The following is a 20,536-nucleotide window of genomic DNA, read 5'->3' on the forward strand; positions in this document are numbered from 1 at the left end:
TAACTTTTCACATGAAATTAGCAGCAGTATTCACATTACCCCTCTTTCTGAGACATTATAGCTTTATCCCTGCATGTTGAACAGATTAGAGATCTACATACTGCAGAAACTACATGTAGCAATATTAAAATTAGAAAAAAGCAATATCAGAAAGAAATTTAGTGCAAATCAATTAAAAATAAAGAAAAGTGATTAAGCAAGACCAGATTTAATAATAAGATTATGTATTAAAGAACAAGGAAAAAAGTGTCAAGGTGGTATTGTGATATGGTATATTTTAGTAATCACTTCACCACTTAATTCTAATACAAAATCCTTAAATACATTTATATAGACCATTGGGCAGTTATGCATGCAGTTTATGGTAAATATATAAATAAATATAACAACAGTTTCATTCAAATCTTTTCTGTCTCATGGTCTTCTGCAGATTTCTCTTTCATCCTCCCCTAACTTCTCTTCCTGCCTTCATTCACTATAAAGAAAAAGAGAGAGAGAAAGACACACACACACACATACACAAATGCATATAATCTCATTCTGAACAACCAAACACACAGAGTGCAATGGACAGGTGAGTTTTTTTTTATATCCTGATTTCGTCTGTTTTTTCTGTCTATGTAACCTGTTACCATTAAGCCACTTTCTATTATCTTATCATTCATTACTTAAAAACTTTCACCTGACTTTGACTCAAAACATTTTTCTCAGTCATGGCTAAAATTATCTAGACCATCAACCATTTACTCTCGGTTTGATTAGCCACTCTCGGTTCTGACTCTGGTACATCATTACCTCTTTAGCTGAGCTTTTGTGTGTCAGTTTTTTTTAATTAGATGACAACTAGTTTTTTTCCTAATCAAATTAGATGTAAAAATAATCCCCTAGTGTTGTTAAAACAAATAGATTATAATTCTACTGTAATGATGATTGCCCTAGATTGTGTAATCTTGACAGTGTCTCATTTTTTTCACAATTGTACCTTCTTTATTTACTGACATAATTAATTATCCCTCTATGATGTTACCTTGTCTTCACAATTCCAGTATTTAGCAATGTTTAAAATGGTGAAACCTCTCTCTGTCTGCAAACTCGGTTTCTTATTAGTCAACATTTTTATTTTATCTATTTTCAATTCCTGATTATTGTATTCTATACACTGTTAAAAAGTTAGTAACATCTGCTTTTTTTACTCATTATGTTTCTGTGAAAAATGTTGCAGAAAGTAAATCTTTATTTAGAAAGAAGTCCACTCATTAGAGAAGTTATATGTGGGAAGACCATGATATATCTGTTCAGTTATGCTTTAGACTAAAACTGGGTTTAAAAAAATGCACATTTATTTAAAATTAAAAAGTAATATCTAATAGTTACTGCTTTTTGTACAAGTTGATTATAACAAAAAAGTTAGTTACAGAAAGTAAATGATATACTGTATGAGAAGACAGGTATGATGCCATAGAGCACTAGTGTCTTAATAAATACTTAGAAAATGATAGGTGACTTGCGAATGACCATCACCTGAAGACTGCATAGTAACAGGTCATCAGTAGCTTTAGTTAGCAGGACTGATATAATCAAAACTAAAGTAGGAACCACTGTATATATTTATGACATACTCTATGATGCTTGATTTTCAACTTATTCCAACAAAAATCTTCACTTAATTTACAATATTATACATAAAGAATCCATAAAACTTTAAATTATATATCATAAACTGATGCATTTACAAAGATTCACTTTAAATTTACAGTGGATACATTAATTAAATAATGATATACTGTACATTACAGAACTGAGAGGTATTCAGAAAATGATTTAGCTCATTACTGACCTTTCAGCATAATACCTTAAACAAGATGTATGTATTAAAATTTTGCAAAGTTATCAATCAGGCACTTAAAACTTGAGGTTGTGTGAATTGGGTCCAACCGAAATCACTGTCACATACAATAAAGTGGCATCCCTGCATTTTTACCTCCTGAAACCACAAAAACACTCTCGATCTCACTCAGTTCTCATTACTACCTAAACATCTGGCTTACTTCGCCCATCGTATTGAGTCTTCACCTTGCCTTACCCTTAACTCTAGGCTCTGATGAATATTGACAGTGAGTAACCTTTAAACCCACACCTGGTTTCTGGTTCTGGGCACTGATTTCCATCCAGGCAAACTTTGCAATTTAAATTAAATTTAAATTACTGCTTCTGATCAACTTCGCCAACTTTAAATAAGCAGTTTAAGTCATCCATTATCCAACCTGCTATATCCTAATTATAAGGTCATAGGAGCCAATCCCAGGACACATGGCAGGAAACAAACCCTGGGGAGGGGGCCAGCCCACCACAGGGCACACACACACCAAGCGACAATTTAGAATCGCCAATACACCTAACCTACATTTCTTTGGACTGTGGGAGGAAACCAGAGTACCCTCACACAGACACAGGGAGAACATGCAAACTCCACACAGGGAGGACCTGGGAAGTGAACCCGGGTCTCCTAACTGTGAGGCAGCAGCATTACCACTGCATCACCATGCCGCCCACTTTAATTCAGTTCAGTTTATTTTTTTTGTATAGCACTCAATACTGAGTGAATGCACTGAGTGCTGTGACAAGTGCTCATATAAAATGCAAGTATTACAAATTACCAAATACAGAATTAGGACACATAAGGACAAAAATATGTTAAAACATACAGAATACAAAGTAGAAACTGAGTAACATAATTGGAAACTAACAACATTTGTCCATTAATTACTTGTGAACTATATGATGAGTTGGCAATGGAGGAGAGGAAAACGAAAACTCAAGTAAGCCGCATCCCTGGAGAAAATAAACTGGTGGGGTGTTCTTGGTCAAATATAAGAAAGAAAATCAATCAAGTCAGACACAGCTACAGTACAAGAGACCTCTGCCAACTTGTTGCCCACTCCTTCCTGGTCATTCTTTAGTAGTATTAATGCTAAGCTGTCTAATCTGATGAAAGAATTTTTACCTCTGATGATTCCAATGCTTCCAGCATCTGAGATGACATTTCCATGAACAGGTACCACATTAAGATGCTGAGAAGAGAAACAGAATAGAGGAGGGCTAGTAACAGTTTATATTGTATATAAATATTTTTGTACAAATGACTTACAAACAAAGATGCAGATGGCTGCTTCACGTAAGATGAGTTACCTTGGTTCCTGTGTGGCATAGACTTGGTTTATGTGTGAATGATATTATTTATTTTTTAATGCAAATTATAGTGGTTTGTTTACATATAGTGTTGACTGATCTTGTGACTTTGCAGGAACAGTTAAAATAAAGGCAGCTAACATACAGTGATGAGCTTCACTAAGTTTGGATGTCTTTCAACTGAAACTTTACACACTCCTGAATGAAAGTATATAACAAGTGAGGCAGGAACCAAACACAATCTTTTTTTTATGTTTCTGTTTAACTTTTGCAGAACTGAAGGATAAAATAAAGAACATTAGCCAAAATAGCTTATAAGGGTGACATAGAGAAGATACTAGCCCACATATGAATGAATGGATGGTTCACTAATCATTAATTAGTTATAGACTGATTTTGACAAGGCCAACAGATAATGAGAGTGTTTAGTAAGGCTCTCAGTTTATTTTCTGGTAGATTGTAATTCCCTACTATTAGACTTTTGCCAATGCAAATGACCCATGCTAGTTTTAAGAAATAAAATAATACAATAAAATCTATATAATTTATATATATGAACACACAAGAAAAACAAACATATAACATTTATTGTTTTTAGTTGGTCTAAAGGCTTTCTGGTTTAGTGTATTGATTTTACAAGCTTTTAATTTTTTTTTTCTCTTTGTAATTTAAACCTGATGTAACAGATAGATCTGTGCCTGACTTTAATGCACTGCCATGAATGAGAAGGGGCTAGATCTTGTAAAAGTTAAACATTTAATTATATAACATGATACACTTTAACAGTTAAACATGAAAAAGCAAACATTTGTTCATTTTCTAGCTATGTAGTGATTTAATTTATCTTGGCACAGATAAAACAGCTGTTTTGGATGTGTGGACTGTGTTATGATTTACACCTCAAGAATGGAGGCCATCACCGAAAAAAATAAAACTTTACAAAACTTCATTTATTATTGCAAACATGATTAAAGCCTCAAAAATTAAATATTAACCATAGATACTGACAAAAACTGAATAAAATCCAAACAGGAGCCATCAATAAAAATTATATCCTAGACAACAAAATACCAAAAATTATAGATGTTAACAGAACACCAGTGATTTAGATAAGCTAAGGGGCCAATATTCTACGATCTGTTAAAATGACCGTAAGTTTGATTTTTTATTTGCTTAACAGAGACCTGGAAGCAACCCAGTGATTTTTCGCAGCTTTATCGAGCTGTTTCCCCTGGGTTTGTTTACATTTGCTAACCCTGTGGCTCTGGTCATGGTGGAGGTCTTGCGATATTCTACTGTGCTGAAAGTAGCATCTAAAACTATGCCTCAGTATGCCCCATTTTAATCCATTGTTTTGCAAATCAATGAACCTACTCCCACTCTACTTGCCACTATTTATCCACCACCTAAGCTGAATAAGGACTTTTTAAATGAATTGTCTGAGTTCGTAAATTTCCTTTGTTCTATGTCTTCTAATGTTATTTTGTTGGGTGGTTTTAATATGTATATGGACACTTTTACTAATAATCTCACAAGGGATTTTATATCATGCCTTGATTATATCGGTCTGCAGCAATTTATGGACTTTCCTACTCACACCAAAGGCCATATTCTAGATCTTATTTGTTGCTCTAGTGTTACGCCTTATAATTGTACAGCATCTGACCTGTCAATATCTGATCACAAACTGGTGTCTTTTGACGTTGACTTAATATTATTTAAATGAAGTCTATCTCATTCACCACATTAAGAATAATGATTTAAATGCCTTCTACAATGGGGTCGACAGTCTGTCCAGTAGTGACAATCTATTTACCCTATATGAACTAGTTTACTGCTATAACGTTAGACTATGCAGCCTTTTAGATAATTTTGCTTCTCTGATAACCCGGACTGTCTGTTTCACCCACTCTGCCCCTTGGTTTACCCTTGGAATTCCGCCAACGTCAAGCTAAAGGCAAATGCTTGGAATGCCTTTATAAAAAGACAGGCTTTGCTGTCCATAACAATATGCATGATGAACACATGTGCAACTTTAAAGATGCTTTGTCTGCAGCAAAAACTATATATTACGCAACACTAATTAGGTTGGGTGAAGGAAATACCAGAGCTTTATTTTCAACTGTAAACAACATCCTACAGCCACCTGACAATCTTCCACCTCAATTTGAATACACTGATCAATGTAGCTCTTTTATGAGCTTTTTTTAATATAAAGACTGGAAATATCCACCAATAGTTGACTTCTTAAGGAAATTCTGTACATGGAACATTTCCCCCTTCTATTTTTCTTACTAGTTTTAAACTCACAACAGTGGAGGAAATATCTGATATTATTAGAAAATCCAAGCCCTCTACCTGTCAGCTGGATCCAGTTCCTTACTTATGTGGTTAAATTATGCTTATCTTCTCTTTCCTCTCTAATAACTAAAATCAAATATTCTTCACTTATCTCTGGTCTTGTTCCTTTAGCTCTTAAAACAGCTGTGATAACTGTGATTCACAAGAAATCTGGTGTGGATCCCTACAACCTAAATAATTGTTGTCTTATCTTTCAAAAACACTTGCAAAAACTGTTGCTGTGCAGGTTTATTCTTACCTTACTGACAATCATTTGTTTGAACAATTTCAGTCTGGCTTTCATTCATTTTACAGTACAGGGACAGTCCTGGTTAAAATCACTAATGGTCTGCTAATGGCAGTTGACTCTGGACTGTTAACCACCATACTTGTGCTTCTTGATCTGAGTTCTGCCTTCAGTAAAATCTCTCATGGATTCTGCTTGAGAGACTAAAATCGATTGGTATTATTGGCACTCCATATGCCTGGTTTAAATATTATCTCTCAGATTGTACAATGTTTGTACAATTAAAAAATTTCAAAACACAAGTTTGCCCAGTTGTTAGTGGTGTTCCACAGGGCTCTGCCTTGGGTCCCCTTCTATTTATTATTCATCTTCTGCCTCTTAGTCATATCTTTAATAAATTTTATTTTCATTTTCACTGTTATGCTGATGACACGCAGCTCTATCTTACTACTAAACCTGATTCCCTTCTTTCACCTTCTTCCCTCTCTGACTATCTGCAGGAAGTTAAATCATGGCTGTCTGCCAATTTTCTTAAGTTAAATAGTGAAAAAACGGAGGTTCTTCAGGTAGGAACTAAATCTGTTTTGGATAAGTGTAATAATATTTTGCTGACTATTGATAATTCCCTAATCTCTTCTTCCTCCCAGGTTAAGAGCTTAGGTGTCATGTTTGATGGCACTTTAAAATGTGAGCCACATATAAATAATTACTCGCTTTGCATATTTCAGTCTACATAATATGAGCCATTTACACCCATCTCTTTCAGTTACCAGCACTGCTATTCTTGTTCATGCTCTGGATACATCTCATATTGATTATTGTTATTCTGTCCTTTTTGGTCTTACTCACAAACTCCTTTGCAAACTTCAATTTATTCAGAATGCTGCAGCTCGTATTATTACCAGACCCCATCCATTGAACACATTACTCCTGTCCTTCAGCACCTTCACTGGCTCCCTGTTGTGACAGATAGGGGCAGTATCGCTCCCTTGAACCCTTGTCCAAGACGCCAGACACCAGATAAAAGTCCAAAAGTTGACTTTATTTATCTTACACAGTGCACAAAGCACCCTTCTCCTCCACTATACTCATTAAATTACAAATCACTAATCACAATTACAATCCACCACTCCCAGACGCATTGCCACCCTTCTACCCAGCTCAGCTCATCTTCTGGGAGCTCCCACAGTCCTTTTATACACCCTGATTCAGAAATGTTCCCAATCCCCAGTCCATGTGAATCTTTATCACTTCCGGGTCAGGTACAAGTCCTTTTCTTCACCCCGGAAGCACGTCACTTCTGTTGTCGCCCTTTCTATGATGCACTTCTGGGTTATAGGGCACAAATGATTCTTCGGTCCTCCCTGCAGCTCCCTCTTGTGGCCCCTGTGGTATCCAGCAGGGTCATGTATAAAAACTACATAGTCCATGATTCCCTGCTGGTCTTCAGGGCACCTCCATATTGCAGGGAGGGCTCCATTTGGAGGCCTGGGGGTATTGGCCGGGATGACAACCCGGCCATATACCACAGTACTCCTCTCCCAGCGAAAAACTATGGTTATGAGTGTCCTGTCCCGCAAGGGACATCTTCCCCCAAGGAGATCCAAAGGTCGGGCCCCGATGATAAGGTGATACTCCCGTGTGAACCTAGGAGGAACAATATAAGAATGATTGCTTTGATCCCTTGCCCTTCTAGGACAACCTCTCCATTCATGGCCCGGCCTGTGGGATTCATAGCACAGCCGCGGTCACCTTGGTAGTCTCTCTCTGGGACTTGAAGTACCTAGGTACTTCTGGCTCCACCCTTTTTTTCCTATGGGGAGGATTCATTGGCCATCCTCATGCTTTTTACACCCTTTTCTAACTTGTCAGGAGACCCCTATTGTAATTTAGAGATCTCCTGTTTCATCTGGGGCTTGTCCACAGTCTGGGTCTCTCTATTAAATGAAGAGAGCCCTTTTACTGTCTGAACCCCTTTTGATTTATAAATTACTGGTGTCTGCGTCTTTAGGGCCGTCTCGCTCCTGGAATCAGCACTGTTCAGCTGTCCCGTATTGATCGTCCCTTCCCCCGGCCACTCGGTTAACGATCCGGCCTCTCTTGTAGGGCGGGCTGTGTATTGGCACACGCTATTCATTAAAAGTGGGCCCGGATTACACTGCGTCTCTATTTCTTTATAAATGGTGCGGTTCTCGCTTACCTGTACCGTCGCATCATGTATTACGGAAGGCTCCCTACCAAATCGCCTCAGGTACTCTTCAACCTTCTTTATTGGCACTTTGGCTGATGCTCCCAGGTCTCCGACTATCTTCTTGATTGCCGTTATCATCTGAAAAATACCTCGTACGGGCTCGATCAGTTTCTCGAGTTCCCATACGTCGAAAGAGTTAATTAATTCGTCCGGAGGCAGGCTTAAACACTCACTCGCCTTACCTTCTGGCCAGGAGCCAATGAACACGTTTCTTCCAGACACGTGCTCTGACGGGTCTTGTGGAGGCTTCTGGGAATTGGAGTTCTTTATGTTGGAGGACCGGGTCACCTCCTTCGGCGGACTATGGTCAGTCTTTATTAATTTTTTAATTGATCGATCAGCCATTTCCCGGCCCTCCTTACCTTCCTGTAGTGTGAGCGGTACTTCATTCGCCTCCCCCTTCCCCTTCGGAATGCCCGAGTCCGTCTTCTTGCGGGCAAAGGTAGAAACAATGGGACGTGGACCTTCTCCTTCCCACAATGCACCGGGTTGGATTGCGTGTCCCTCGCCGCCACCCGACATGCGGAAGTCTTTTGTCTTCCCCACCAGCTCGGCAGCGTACCACCGTCTTCGGAAGAGTCGTCTGCCTCCCGCAAAGCCTCCAGATGATGTTCTCCAAGGTATGTGCACGGCACTATATTAGATGTTTTAATATGTTCGCTAAATTTGCTGGCACATACCTCGGTGTTTTTCTCTTGCTCCGGAGGCTTCTCCTGTGCTGCGCAGCTGCTCTGTACTCCCTCCCGGGTGTCGGCCATGGTGAGTAGATCTCCTCTGCTGGTGCTGCTACTTGGCTTCAGCTTTTTCTTTCCCATAACAGTCTCGGTAAACGGGGTTTCAGGCGATGTTGCTGCGTGCTCTGATGCTGTCGTCTTGGGGTTCTCTGCCCACAGAAAATTTTTAAACAGGTCCTCTGTCAACCGAACGGCCAGAGTATCTTGCCGACTACGCCACTGTGACAGATAGGGGGCAGTATCACTCCCTTGAACCCTTGTCCAAGACGCCAGACACCAGATAAAAGTCCAAAGGTTGACTTTATTTATCTTACACAGTGCACAAAGCACCCTCTCCTCCACTATACTCATTAAATTACAATCACTAATTACAATTACAATCCACCACACCCAGACGCATTGTCACCCTTCTACCCAGCTCAGCTCACCATCTGGGACCTCCCACAGTCCTTTTATACACCCTGACCTGGAGGTGTTCCCAATCCCCAGTCCATGTGATTTCTTATCACTTCCGGGTCAGGTACAAGTCCTTTTCTTCACCCCGGAATCACGTCACTTCTGTTGTCGCTATTCCTATGACTCACTTCCGGGTTATAGGACACAAATGATTCTTTGGTCCTCCATGCAGCTCCCTCTTGTGGCCCCTGTGGTATCCATTAGGGTTGTGTATAAAAACTACATAGTCCATGATTCCCTGCTGGTCTTCGGGGCACCTCCATACTGCAGGGAGGGCTCCATCTGGCGGCCTGGGGGTATTGGCTGGGATGACAAGCTGGCCATACACCACACTGTTAAATATTGATTTGTATTGATTTTAAGATTCTGCCTATTACTTACAAGACCCTCCATAATCTTGCACCTCCTTAACTTTCTGATCTTCTTCGTATCTCTATTCCTTCCCATATCATTAGATCTTTTACCTCTATTTATCTTATTATACTTTCTGCTTGCTTGACTATCATGGGGTTTAGAAGTTTCAGCCGAGTAGCCCCTTGCCTTTGGAACTCTGTCCTACAAGATATTTGTAATATTGACCCTCTTCCTACCTTTAAATCTTTCCATAAAACACATCCTTTTAAGCTGCCTTATTCTGTTTGATATCAATTTTAGTTGATAAATTAAAATATAGTTTTATTATTGTAATTATTCTGGTTTTATTGTACTGTAATATTTATTAATTTTATATTGTGACTGTTGTTATTAATGTGTTTTGTAAGGTGTCCTTGTATGTCTTGAAAGGCACCTATAAATAAAATAAATTATTATTATCAAGCTGTATCCAATTGCCAAAAGCAAAAGTCCCATAACAAAGAAACAATAAACAAAAAACATTAAAAAAAAAAACAGTTAAGAATAAGGGGCCAGAATCAAAAATGCTACATATTAACTCCTTTCAAGTGATGGGAGTACCTAGAAGAATTAATTGCAATTATGGCTTTTCCTCTGCAAAGTAAGGACAAAAAAAAAAACAACTCAAGAGATTGGAGTAATTGTATAGACATAACACCAAACAGTAACAAGACAACAGTAATGAAGTAGAGTAAATAAAAAGTCAGTTAGCAAATCCTAACAGAATGGTGTTTTCTTTGATCCAGGTTCATGCAAAGATTTAGCAGTGGAGAGCGCTTGTTTGTCTTTGCTCTATGCCTCTTTGTATCTGTAGATTGCAGCTTGCTTTAGGATGTAGGGTTTTTGTTGAGTGCTCTGCAGTTTTGTAGGAAAAAGCACGACTCTTTCTGCAACCCAGTTAATGTGTGATATACTATACCTATCATTCACAAAAGTTTAGGTAGCGAGATTCCCTTTCTGAGGGAAGGATTCTTTTCTATATTGAGCTAAGTTATTGACACAGAACCAGCTTGCATTATTAATGGTTTCTTAATTGTTTTGAAGGAACTGCAGTCAATCAAAATGAATAGTTGTTAAATTCAGCAAAAAAAACCCATAAAATACTACAAATAGAGAAAGTATATTTAACTTGACATATTTATTTTATAAATAAACCACACAAGGAAGAAATCAGTGCAAAGTACCAGCATAACAGAACATAAACAAAACATGTTGTCTTTCTGATATCTGCCTTCACAGGTATTTGCACATGTTTCTGAAGCAGATTACCCACTTGGCATCCTCTTTGCTACTGCGTCATTAAATTCCCTTCATGTCTCACAGCAATGTCCCTTTCTGTCTTAACTTCATCATCTGTTTCTTCACCAGCTGTTGCTGCAACTCAATTCATTATTCACTATGGCATGTGGTCTGAGAATGCTTTAAACCCTATGCATTGGTCACTTCAGTATGAGCCACAGATTCAGTCTCAGGGGATAGGTAAATTGCACAGGTACTAGTGTAGGTGTCCATTGAATGTCTTGTGGCTTCCAATGCCACCCACCAGCTATATAGACTGGTAGATATTACCTACAGTAGCTACTTATAACGGAGAAGGGTGTAGTAACTGCCAGCACAATAGAGCATCACATTGATTTATCCAATCCATTTGGGCACCTGTTTCTCCTCCAATCATCTTGGAAAAATCATAATGCACAACAATCTGTAGCATAATCAGATCTGTGATTAACAAGATATGAAATACTGTACACTTGCTGGTGTCAGCTTTTGGAGGTAAGTTTAATTAGACTTTAGATAGTTGGGCCTGTTGTTTTTCTATATTAGATAATTCTTATAGTTATCTTACCCTTCTCTAAAGAACTACCTAATGAACGCTGCATAAAGAGACTAATGCAGTGTTCTTGAATCTACTGCTCTTTTTCCTGCTGCAGCTTTAGCGAATCATCATATGAACACGACCACTACAGTATATTAGGGAAATACTAGTACTACTCTTAAAAATAAAGCAGTCAAATGTGTGCACTTTTCACATCTTTCTTCAGGCTGATCATGGTTCCTAAAGGAAAACTCCAAATAAATGCTAGGCAGCTGATAATAACTGCATTTTTTTGGAAAAAAAAGCACAGTGGGTTCATTTAGTGTTTACTTTTGTATTGCTTGTGTTCTCACTCAGCATCTCTTTGCCCATGTAGCCTATGAAATCTTAGGCTATGCAGCTACATATACAATAAAAGCTTATGTATGGCCTGTGAAGTATAGTCTTTCCCAGTTTTGTTTACATACTTTGTTTTGCATAGCACATTTTTCATTTATCCTTAATTTTCTTGGAAGTGTTAGCAGGAAAAATATTTAACTTGATTATTACATGTTCTTAACATTTATAGCAAGAATAAATGATGACGGACTTTATAAATTGTTATTTCTATAAACAGTGACAATCAGCCTGATCAGTCAGCACCAGTGGAATTGCTACCAAAGCCAGTATCCTCAGCAGTAGGAAGTCAGACCCTGATATTTAGTCAGTGAAGGATCGGTATCTACAGATAATTGCTTTGCCTAAACATTTTTAATTTATTAAGATAGTAAAAAAAAAAAAAAATAGAGTAGCTTTTTTTTGTATGGTTCTCGCTCTCCTAAGGGTGTCTTTTTCTGAGACTCCCCTCTGTCCTTTGCTAAACACTGAAGGAACTCTTAACCTGGCAATCTCTTGACAACCAGCCTCTCCTGCACACTCTCAATATGTCGAATCCACCCACCTGATAATGTGCAATAGTTTTTGTCCCTTTCAGGCTTGAATGCTGTAATTAAGCAATATTGCATGGCACGAAAGTATCATCAGAAGAAATAAAATATATTTGCCATAGTTTTCTGTTGTTTCATTTCTTTATTAATGTCTAATGATCAAATGTACATAATCATTACTATATTTTATAGACAAAATAATAGAAACACACAAATCAAATAAATGCATGTTATGTATAAAAATGTAACAAAGAGTTAAAGTATACATCCAATCAAAGGTCTACACATGTAAAGAAATGTATTTACTATGCATGAGGATCAATAATATGTAAGCTGAAATCAACACTAAATGCTTTAAAACTGATTGCATTGTAGTAGCTGGAAGAATATGCACATATGGACAGTGGAATCAACTACCTATGAGTAACAGTAAACTTGTTAGTGGATGCCTGTCTTTTCCATACCATCTGAAAGTTTCTTTTCATGTATCACACAGACCTATAGCAGAATTTAGAAAGGAACACTGCAATTGGTGGGTGGTCCAATGTTTCAGTGGTAGGAGGGAGTAACAAGAAACAGCATAAAGACTCCCTCAGAACTTTTGAAGGAGATAGTGGAGCTGATGTGTTGGAGAATAGATTGAGGAGATGCTGCATCGCTAAAGGGAGCAAGGACAGCCTATGTGCTGCAGAGATGTCAGGGATGTGCCAGGTTTTAGGAGCCACCAGAAACCACTTGGTGGAGAGGAGATTGCAAAGAATCAGCCACTTTCTATAGGTGTGCAAAAGGCTGTTAACATGATTATCACAAGTGCACGTGGAGAAAGATAAGGTGATTTGTGCCACAGCTTTCTCTGCTGTCTATGCACATATTGGAGGCATTTCCAATGGGCTCTAATAGTTGGGAAGTTGGCTTAGGCAAACTAATAATCAATACATATGTCCATTAATGACAGCCTTAAATTGCTCATCCTGTGTGGTATCTCTATCATTCCAAGACGTTGGTAGATTCTCAAAATTAAAACCAATAGATTAAAAATCAAATTATGACCTTTTTAGCTTCTCATATTAAAAACAATATATATTGTCATTGAATCTCATTGAAAATCATACTGGTTGAGATATACAGTAGGTTTTGCATTTTAAACATATTGAAACTCGCCAAGAAAATAGAGCTTCTGGTGTACTTTTTTTAAAAGGGATGCTTATTATGAAATCTAAACCTAAACTGAATAAGTAATTAGCTAAATGTGACATTGATAGTATTAGTCGTTGAGCAAATATTCTATATAACGTGTACTGCATATTGTTTTCATATGGATTTTCATATCCATCTACTGCCTTAATTTTGCTAAATTATAACATGACAACTGCATAATACCTTTATTTACATTCTTTGATTTAGCGTGTTCATGAAGCAAAAAAAGTTTATCTACCATTACAAAAATTTACGTTGGGCCAAAGGTCGCCATGAAACATATTTGTGTTACATTGTTAAACGACGGAACAGCCCAACATCAGACTCATTTGATTTTGGATTTCTGAGGAATCGATCAGGATGCCATGTTGAGGTGAGAGCAATTTGTTACAGTAACTTAATTTGCTATCCTATAATAAAATGTACCAGGAAAAAATCATTAAATGTTCTTTAATTTCCATAAAGATGAAATACACAGTAAAATTATGAATAGTGATACTGTAGTGCATGAAATACATTTTCATTTAATATGAGAGATTTCCAAAAATCTGTTCTGTGAATTTCATAAGCAGAAAGGTAAGATAAACAATGATGTTATACTAAACCCAAATGTTGGTAAATGAGTGCATTAACATTTTTTATCCACAGGACAAAAGAAAATATTTAATTCACTGCCCATCAGCCTTGTTAAATAATGTAAACAAGTTTGCTAGATGAACTTAATTCAATAGATAACATAGTTCACTGTCAATGTTTTCAAATGAAATGCAGTACAGTCTAGATGAGGGCTGACAGTCCTGTTCCTCAGGCACTGAAGTGCTTTAGGTTAAAAAACACTGGAGACAAATTGCTGGTTTTCAAATGATAACTTATATAATTATATTTATTTCTTTTCATTATCACACTTTTTGTGTTAATTTAAGATGACACAAGGGCCTAACATTTAATGAGTGAGCACTTTATTAGACAAACCTACATTATACTATATCTGCAGACATTTATATTTACAGCAGGTACCAATATATTGGGTACTTAAGATATTCACAAGGAGAACGGACAAGAGTAAAGATGGGTTTGAGCACAACATAAAAGTGGGTCCTAGATGTGTCAGGGTAAGCGTGATTTGCTTGAAAAGATAAAAAGGGTAAGCAGACAGAAAAACAACTTTTAATGTGTCCTGCAGAGCAGCAGGTAACTCATAACATTTACACTTCCATGTGAATATGTACAAAAATGTAACCAATGTTTGAAAAGCATGCAGATCACCACTTCAGGTAAATGTTTGAATGAAGGTCAAGCAAGAGGTCGTAAATTCAAACTGTGATACTTTTCATGTGTTTTCTGTTTCCTTTCAGTTCCTTCCTTTCATACAGTGGTACCTATAATAAGTTATCTTTCTTTTATACTATTATTTATTCTGAACAGTCTCAGTTACCCCTTTGTTTGTAATTTGTATCACATTTATCTTATTAAGACATGTGCTGGGATATAAACCTGTAGCTAAAAGCAATCCTAAAACAGGCATGTTGGTAACCACAAATCTAGACAAAATTCAGTTTTAAAAGATGAGTTGTTAAGACAAATTTACACTTTTAGTACGTTTTTTCAGATTCATGTGTTATAACAATTGCAACAAAAATATATATATAATAATTAACGGAAAACTAGAGTGTTACATTAAATTTTTACAGATCCAGAGCAGAGGATTCATTTCAAGATTTTAAAACCAATCACAGCTGTGAAAATGTTCTCTTAACCATTATGTGACCTTTGGTTCTCGTTTCTCATTCAGGTCCTTTTCCTAAAGTACATGAGTGCCTGGCAGATTTACCCAGGGCGCAGTTACTCAGTTACCTGGTTTTGTTCTTGGTCACCATGTTATGACTGTGCTCAGCATCTTGCAGACTTCCTCATTCAGTATCCTAATCTGCGGTTGCGCATTTTTGCTGCACGATTGTACTTCTGTGAAGAAAATAATTCTGAACCTGAGGGACTGCGAAGACTCCAGGCTGCAGGGGCACACATTGCAGTGATGACTTTCAAGGGTGAGTAGTTATTCTGTGTTTATTTTGTAATGCCTAGGTTTGGGTACATAGTGTATCATGCTTTTGTGCACAGAAATATGATTAATTTTTTTTCTATGTAATTGTTTATTTTACTTTTGTTACACCTCATGGAATTCCAGCATGTTAGTAAAACACGTTCTCCCTCTTCTGAACCCATGCTGACTGTTCAGAATAACTCCTGTCCTTGCCATGTGTTGCTCAATCTTATCCTTAATAATTCCTTCCATTAATTTTCCTGTGATGCATGTTAAGCTTACTGGCCTATAGTTGCTTGGATCTGCCCTGTCACCCTTTTTATATAATGGGATGTTATTTACCATTTTCCAGTCCTTTGGAATCTCTCCAGTGCACAGTGACTTCCTAAAAATATGTGTCAAGGGTTTATATATGTACTCACTAGCCTCTTTAAGAACACAAGGATAAATATTATCTGGTCCTGATGATTTGTTTGATTTCATCTTATTTAATCTAAATAGCACTTCTCCCTCTACAATTTCCAAATCCCTCAGTACCTCCTTAGTAGTCGCGTTTACCTCTGGAAGGTTGCCCACTTGCTCACTTGTAAACACCTCAGAAAAATGTAAGTTTAGGGCATCCGATATTTCACTGTCTGTGTCTTTTAATTCCCCTTTACTATTCCTGATGCACTTGACCTCCCTTCTGACTGTTCTGTTACTACTAAAATACTGAAAGAATCTGTTAGGGTCTTCTTTTGTCTTATCTGCCATATTCCTCTCCAACTGTCTTTTAGTCTTCCTGATATCCTTCTTAGTGGTTGTAATCATGTTCTCATACGCTCTACAATTCACTTTGCAGTCAGTTAGTCTTAAATGCATTTTAAAGCAGTTTTTTCCTTTGCAACTTCTTTTTTAAATCTTCATTAATCCACCGTGGAGTTTTTTTTAGTTTCCTAATTCCAAATTTAGGTATGTATCTGTCATGCATTACATGTAAAACATTTTTAAACCTGTTCCACTGCTCCTCGACTGTCTCCACAATTAAAAGCTTATCCAGGGGTATCCTACTTAGACTTTGTCACATCTGCTCAAAATTAGCTCTACCAAAGTTCAACTTAACAATTTTAATCTTTGCATTAACCCTAGTGGTTCAATCACCTCTACACCCTCAATTCTATCTTGATTATTACAAAATACTAAATCCAGACAGGCTTCACCCTGTGTTGGTGCTTTAACATGCTGTGTTAAAAAACAGTCACTGATTACTTCTAAAAACTCCTGCTCTTGTGCTCCTCCACCTGCAAGGTTATCCCAGTTAATATTTGGATAATTAAAGTCCCCCACGACGATAATATCTCCCTGTAAACTTGCCTTTTTGTTATTACTAAAAAGATGTGTGTTGAAATTACTGTCTGAATTGAGTAGTCTATAACACACTCCTAAAATAAGACCTGTTTCCCTAATATTTTCCAGGGGAAGCCACATGTCCTCACTAAGATGGGGCTCATCATCCAACTGAAGAGGTCTTACATTTAAACCCTGTTTGGCATAAACAGCAACCCCAACTCATTTTCTGTTCTGTCTATCCTTCCTAAAAAATGTGTATCCCTCTATGTTACACTCATCCCCATCTTTGTTATTTAGTCAGGTTTCCGTTGTTATAATATCATAATTATGCTCTGCTACATACAACTCCAACTCACTTACCTTATTTTTGATACTTCTAGCATTAAGACACGCTATTTTTAATGTGTTACTCCTTCTACATTTAAATGTTTGCTTAGAATTTACATTACTATGCATTTTTATTTCTATACCATTGTTTGTTCTTCCATGTATAGATCTAAACCTGGCCTGTCCTAAACTCCCTGCACCGATTCCCTAGTTTAAACACTCCTCGACTAGCCTACACATACAGTACGCCTCCCCAATACATTGGTGCCCCTCCGGTCACGGCGGAACAGGTCCCATCTGTTCCAAAAGGAGTCCCAATGCCCCATAAACCTATACCCTTCTATCTTGCACCAAGATTTGAGCCACACGTTAAGCCTTCTCATCAATCTTACGTGGACTGGCGCGTGGCATAGGCAGAACTTAGGAGAAGACTAACTTGTCAGTTCTGCTCCTCAGCTTGGCACCTAACTCTTTGAATTTGGATCGCCGAACTGACAGACTACCCTTATGTATGTCATTTGTTCCAACATGGACAATGACACCTGGATCCACCCCCGCTCTGGCCAAGAGCCTATCCACCCTTCCAGGGAGGTCTCCAACTTGTGCTCCCGGAAGGCAACAGTGTGAGACTCTCTCTCTCTGGAGCACACTTGTGCTTCAATCCCCTAATGATTGAGTCCCCAACTATCACTACCTCTCTCTTTTTGGGAACTGGTTTTGAGGTGGTCTGTTGGGGCTAATCATCCCTGCCTACCACCTCAGAGTTATCAGAGTCACCGTCCAGCTCCGCAAGGACATGATAACGGTTTGACACTTCTAATTCCCTCGGACAGTGTGCACCCTTTACCTTACGCCTTGTGACCGTGACCCACCTATTCCTACCTGTCTGGTCTGGAATCTCTTCCCACGCCACCTTGGGGGTGCACACTATCTCTCTAAAGGACAATACCTGGGCCAAGTCTGCCAATTCTCTAATACAACGCAGGTCAGCCTGCCTCATGAATTAAAATCCCTATGTTTAAATTTTACACCACCTGGTCATTTATGTGTAGTTGGTATGTTATCCTCAGGTACTAAGATTTACCACCCACATCCTCAAAAATGTGCCAGTTAGGTTAACTGATGATTCCTAATTGGTCTTTTCTGAGTGGGCCTTAAGATGAACTATCACCCTTTCCAGAGTTATTTCCTACCTTGAGCACAGTGCTGCCAGTATAGGATTCAGACCCTGATGACCACAAATTGAATTAAGTGGATTTGAATTTGTATGTATGTGTACATGTATATATTTGTAATAGTATAGCAGAGTTGAAAGAGAAAGAGTACTTTGTATAAATGAACTCAAGTGAATTAAAGTTTGAGTTTTGAGTTTTAATGTCATATGCTTAGGAATGATGGGAATTTCAGACACATAAAATGAAGGCATAGGGAAAGGTTTAAGGAAGACGTCAGGCATATTTAGCATGTATTTATATATTTCAATCATAATGAGACAACAAATAGTTCTAAATATCCATTTAATTTTTAGTTTTAATGTATGTAACTTTTTTATTTTTTAAGAAACTTAATTCTAAGAGCTTCATGTATTTCACTTGATTTTCCATAGATTGATATAAATAAATAAAACCATCATTATTAAGTGACAGAGAGTTGTACTATAGTCTATTAAGAGGGTATATCAATGCAATGAGCAATGGAAACAGAAACCTAATGTACACTTTCAGGTCAAAAAAAGAATGTGTTGCAGATTATTAAAGCAAAACAGCAAAAATAAACTCTTTTTCTTTTAATAGACTATTTTTATTGTTGGCACACCTTTGTTGCTAGTCGGGATCGAAAGTTTAAACCTTGGGAAGGTTTAAATGAGAACTCTATTCGACTTTCAAGAAAACTAAAACGCATCCTTCAGGTAACTATATATGTTAAAAAAAGACATATTGATTAGTAGCACCCACAAAGAAAGCCAGCCCCAGTTACCTTTGCTCTTCAGAACTTTCAGCTTTTGACCTTCAGTCTTTCTCACTGAGTACCTTGCTTCCTTAAAGATTTGCACACATACCTTTAAATGCTTCTGCCTAACATGTTAAGGCTTGGTTTTATCATATAGTTTAGAGGCAAGCTACACATTGGCATTGTGGTTTGCCTTACTGTCTTATGGCTCCATCAGCCCTAAATTTCATTCCTGGACTTGGTATTTGTGGAGTATCCACATTTAATCTACCATCCCAAGGTTATGCTGATTGACATTAAATTGGTCAGGTGTCTACGAATACAGCTGTTTACATTACTGTGCCCAGGGAAGAACCAAGAACCCAGTCTAGTCAATGCATGATCATTTGCATTGCTGTTAATACTGAATTCAGTTCTCTGAAGTCATGACTTGGAAAAGCTAGATTCAGAAAATGAAAAACTTTATCTTGATTTCTTTCTTTCTTTGTTAATGTTTTTGCAGCCATGTGATGAAGTGGAAGATCTAAGAGATGCCTTCAAGCTACTTGGACTCTAAAAGGAACTTGGACATATTAAACATTTTTAGACAAATTTATGCTCTTTCTTTAGCTCCTAGATAAAGGAACAGCTTTCATGAACAGACTTTTAACTAAGTTTATAATTGAACTTTTATAACATATTCATAACAGCTGCTATTTTTAATCATTTAAGATTGACAGTGTTATATTATGTGACTCAGTGTTTCTGTCTTGTCTTTTGAGATTAACATCTTAAATTATCCAAAAATGTGACTTTCCTTCCAGTCTATCAATCATGTATTTCATTCTGGCTTTTGACTCCAAGTACGATCACATTGGGCATAGAAAACCAAGTGAAAACATAATATAAAGCAGGATAAAACAGTCTACATCAGTATTACAGTGTTTGCTAAACAGATTCAACACTTTTTTTCACAATTTGTCTTTCAGTTTGCATTGTATTTATTTTTGCTTGTTTCACTTTATTATTTGATGTGCATTAACCTCTCTTGTACTATGACAGCAAATTCCTTTGCAATGATGCATGCTGTAAGTTGAAATTCTAGCATTAGTAGCTGTTAGCTTTATATTGCACTCATACATTATACCAAACTACACTGGAAATATGGTGCTGATCAAATTAAATAATTAAACAAAATGTACACAATACTGGTGTATTTTTAATAAAATGAAATGTGCAATATTTTTCTTCCTAGGAAATTCTTTTTTTTTCAATACAGTTAGCTTATGAACTAAATTGCCATATCATAATACATAAAACTGAACAACCCAGCAGCAGACAAAAAAGTAATTTGAATGTGT

General features: G+C 37.3%; 1 protein-coding gene across 1 annotated transcript; it reads left to right on the forward strand.

Annotated features, from left to right (window-relative positions):
• The first annotated feature begins 498 nt into the window (after positions 1-498).
• Positions 499-19,862, forward strand: aicda (activation-induced cytidine deaminase). Its single transcript, XM_039762477.1, has 5 exons — positions 499-574; positions 13,757-13,922; positions 15,342-15,594; positions 19,040-19,155; positions 19,699-19,862. Exons 1-5 carry the CDS (start codon positions 567-569, stop codon positions 19,750-19,752), a joined length of 597 nt encoding a protein of 198 aa, XP_039618411.1. The 5' UTR covers positions 499-566; the 3' UTR covers positions 19,753-19,862.
• The last annotated feature ends 674 nt before the right edge of the window (positions 19,863-20,536 follow it).

The sequence above is a fragment of the Polypterus senegalus genome, chromosome 9, assembly GCF_016835505.1.
Source record: "Polypterus senegalus isolate Bchr_013 chromosome 9, ASM1683550v1, whole genome shotgun sequence".
Taxonomy (NCBI): domain Eukaryota; kingdom Metazoa; phylum Chordata; class Cladistia; order Polypteriformes; family Polypteridae; genus Polypterus; species Polypterus senegalus.

Excerpts from the sequence above, each read along its gene's own strand:
- aicda (XM_039762477.1), top strand. Across the intron at positions 13,923-15,341 it reads GATCAGGATGCCATGTTGAG|GTCCTTTTCCTAAAGTACAT; the intron begins GTGAGAGCAATT and ends TTTCTCATTCAG. Across the intron at positions 19,156-19,698 it reads AACTAAAACGCATCCTTCAG|CCATGTGATGAAGTGGAAGA; the intron begins GTAACTATATAT and ends ATGTTTTTGCAG.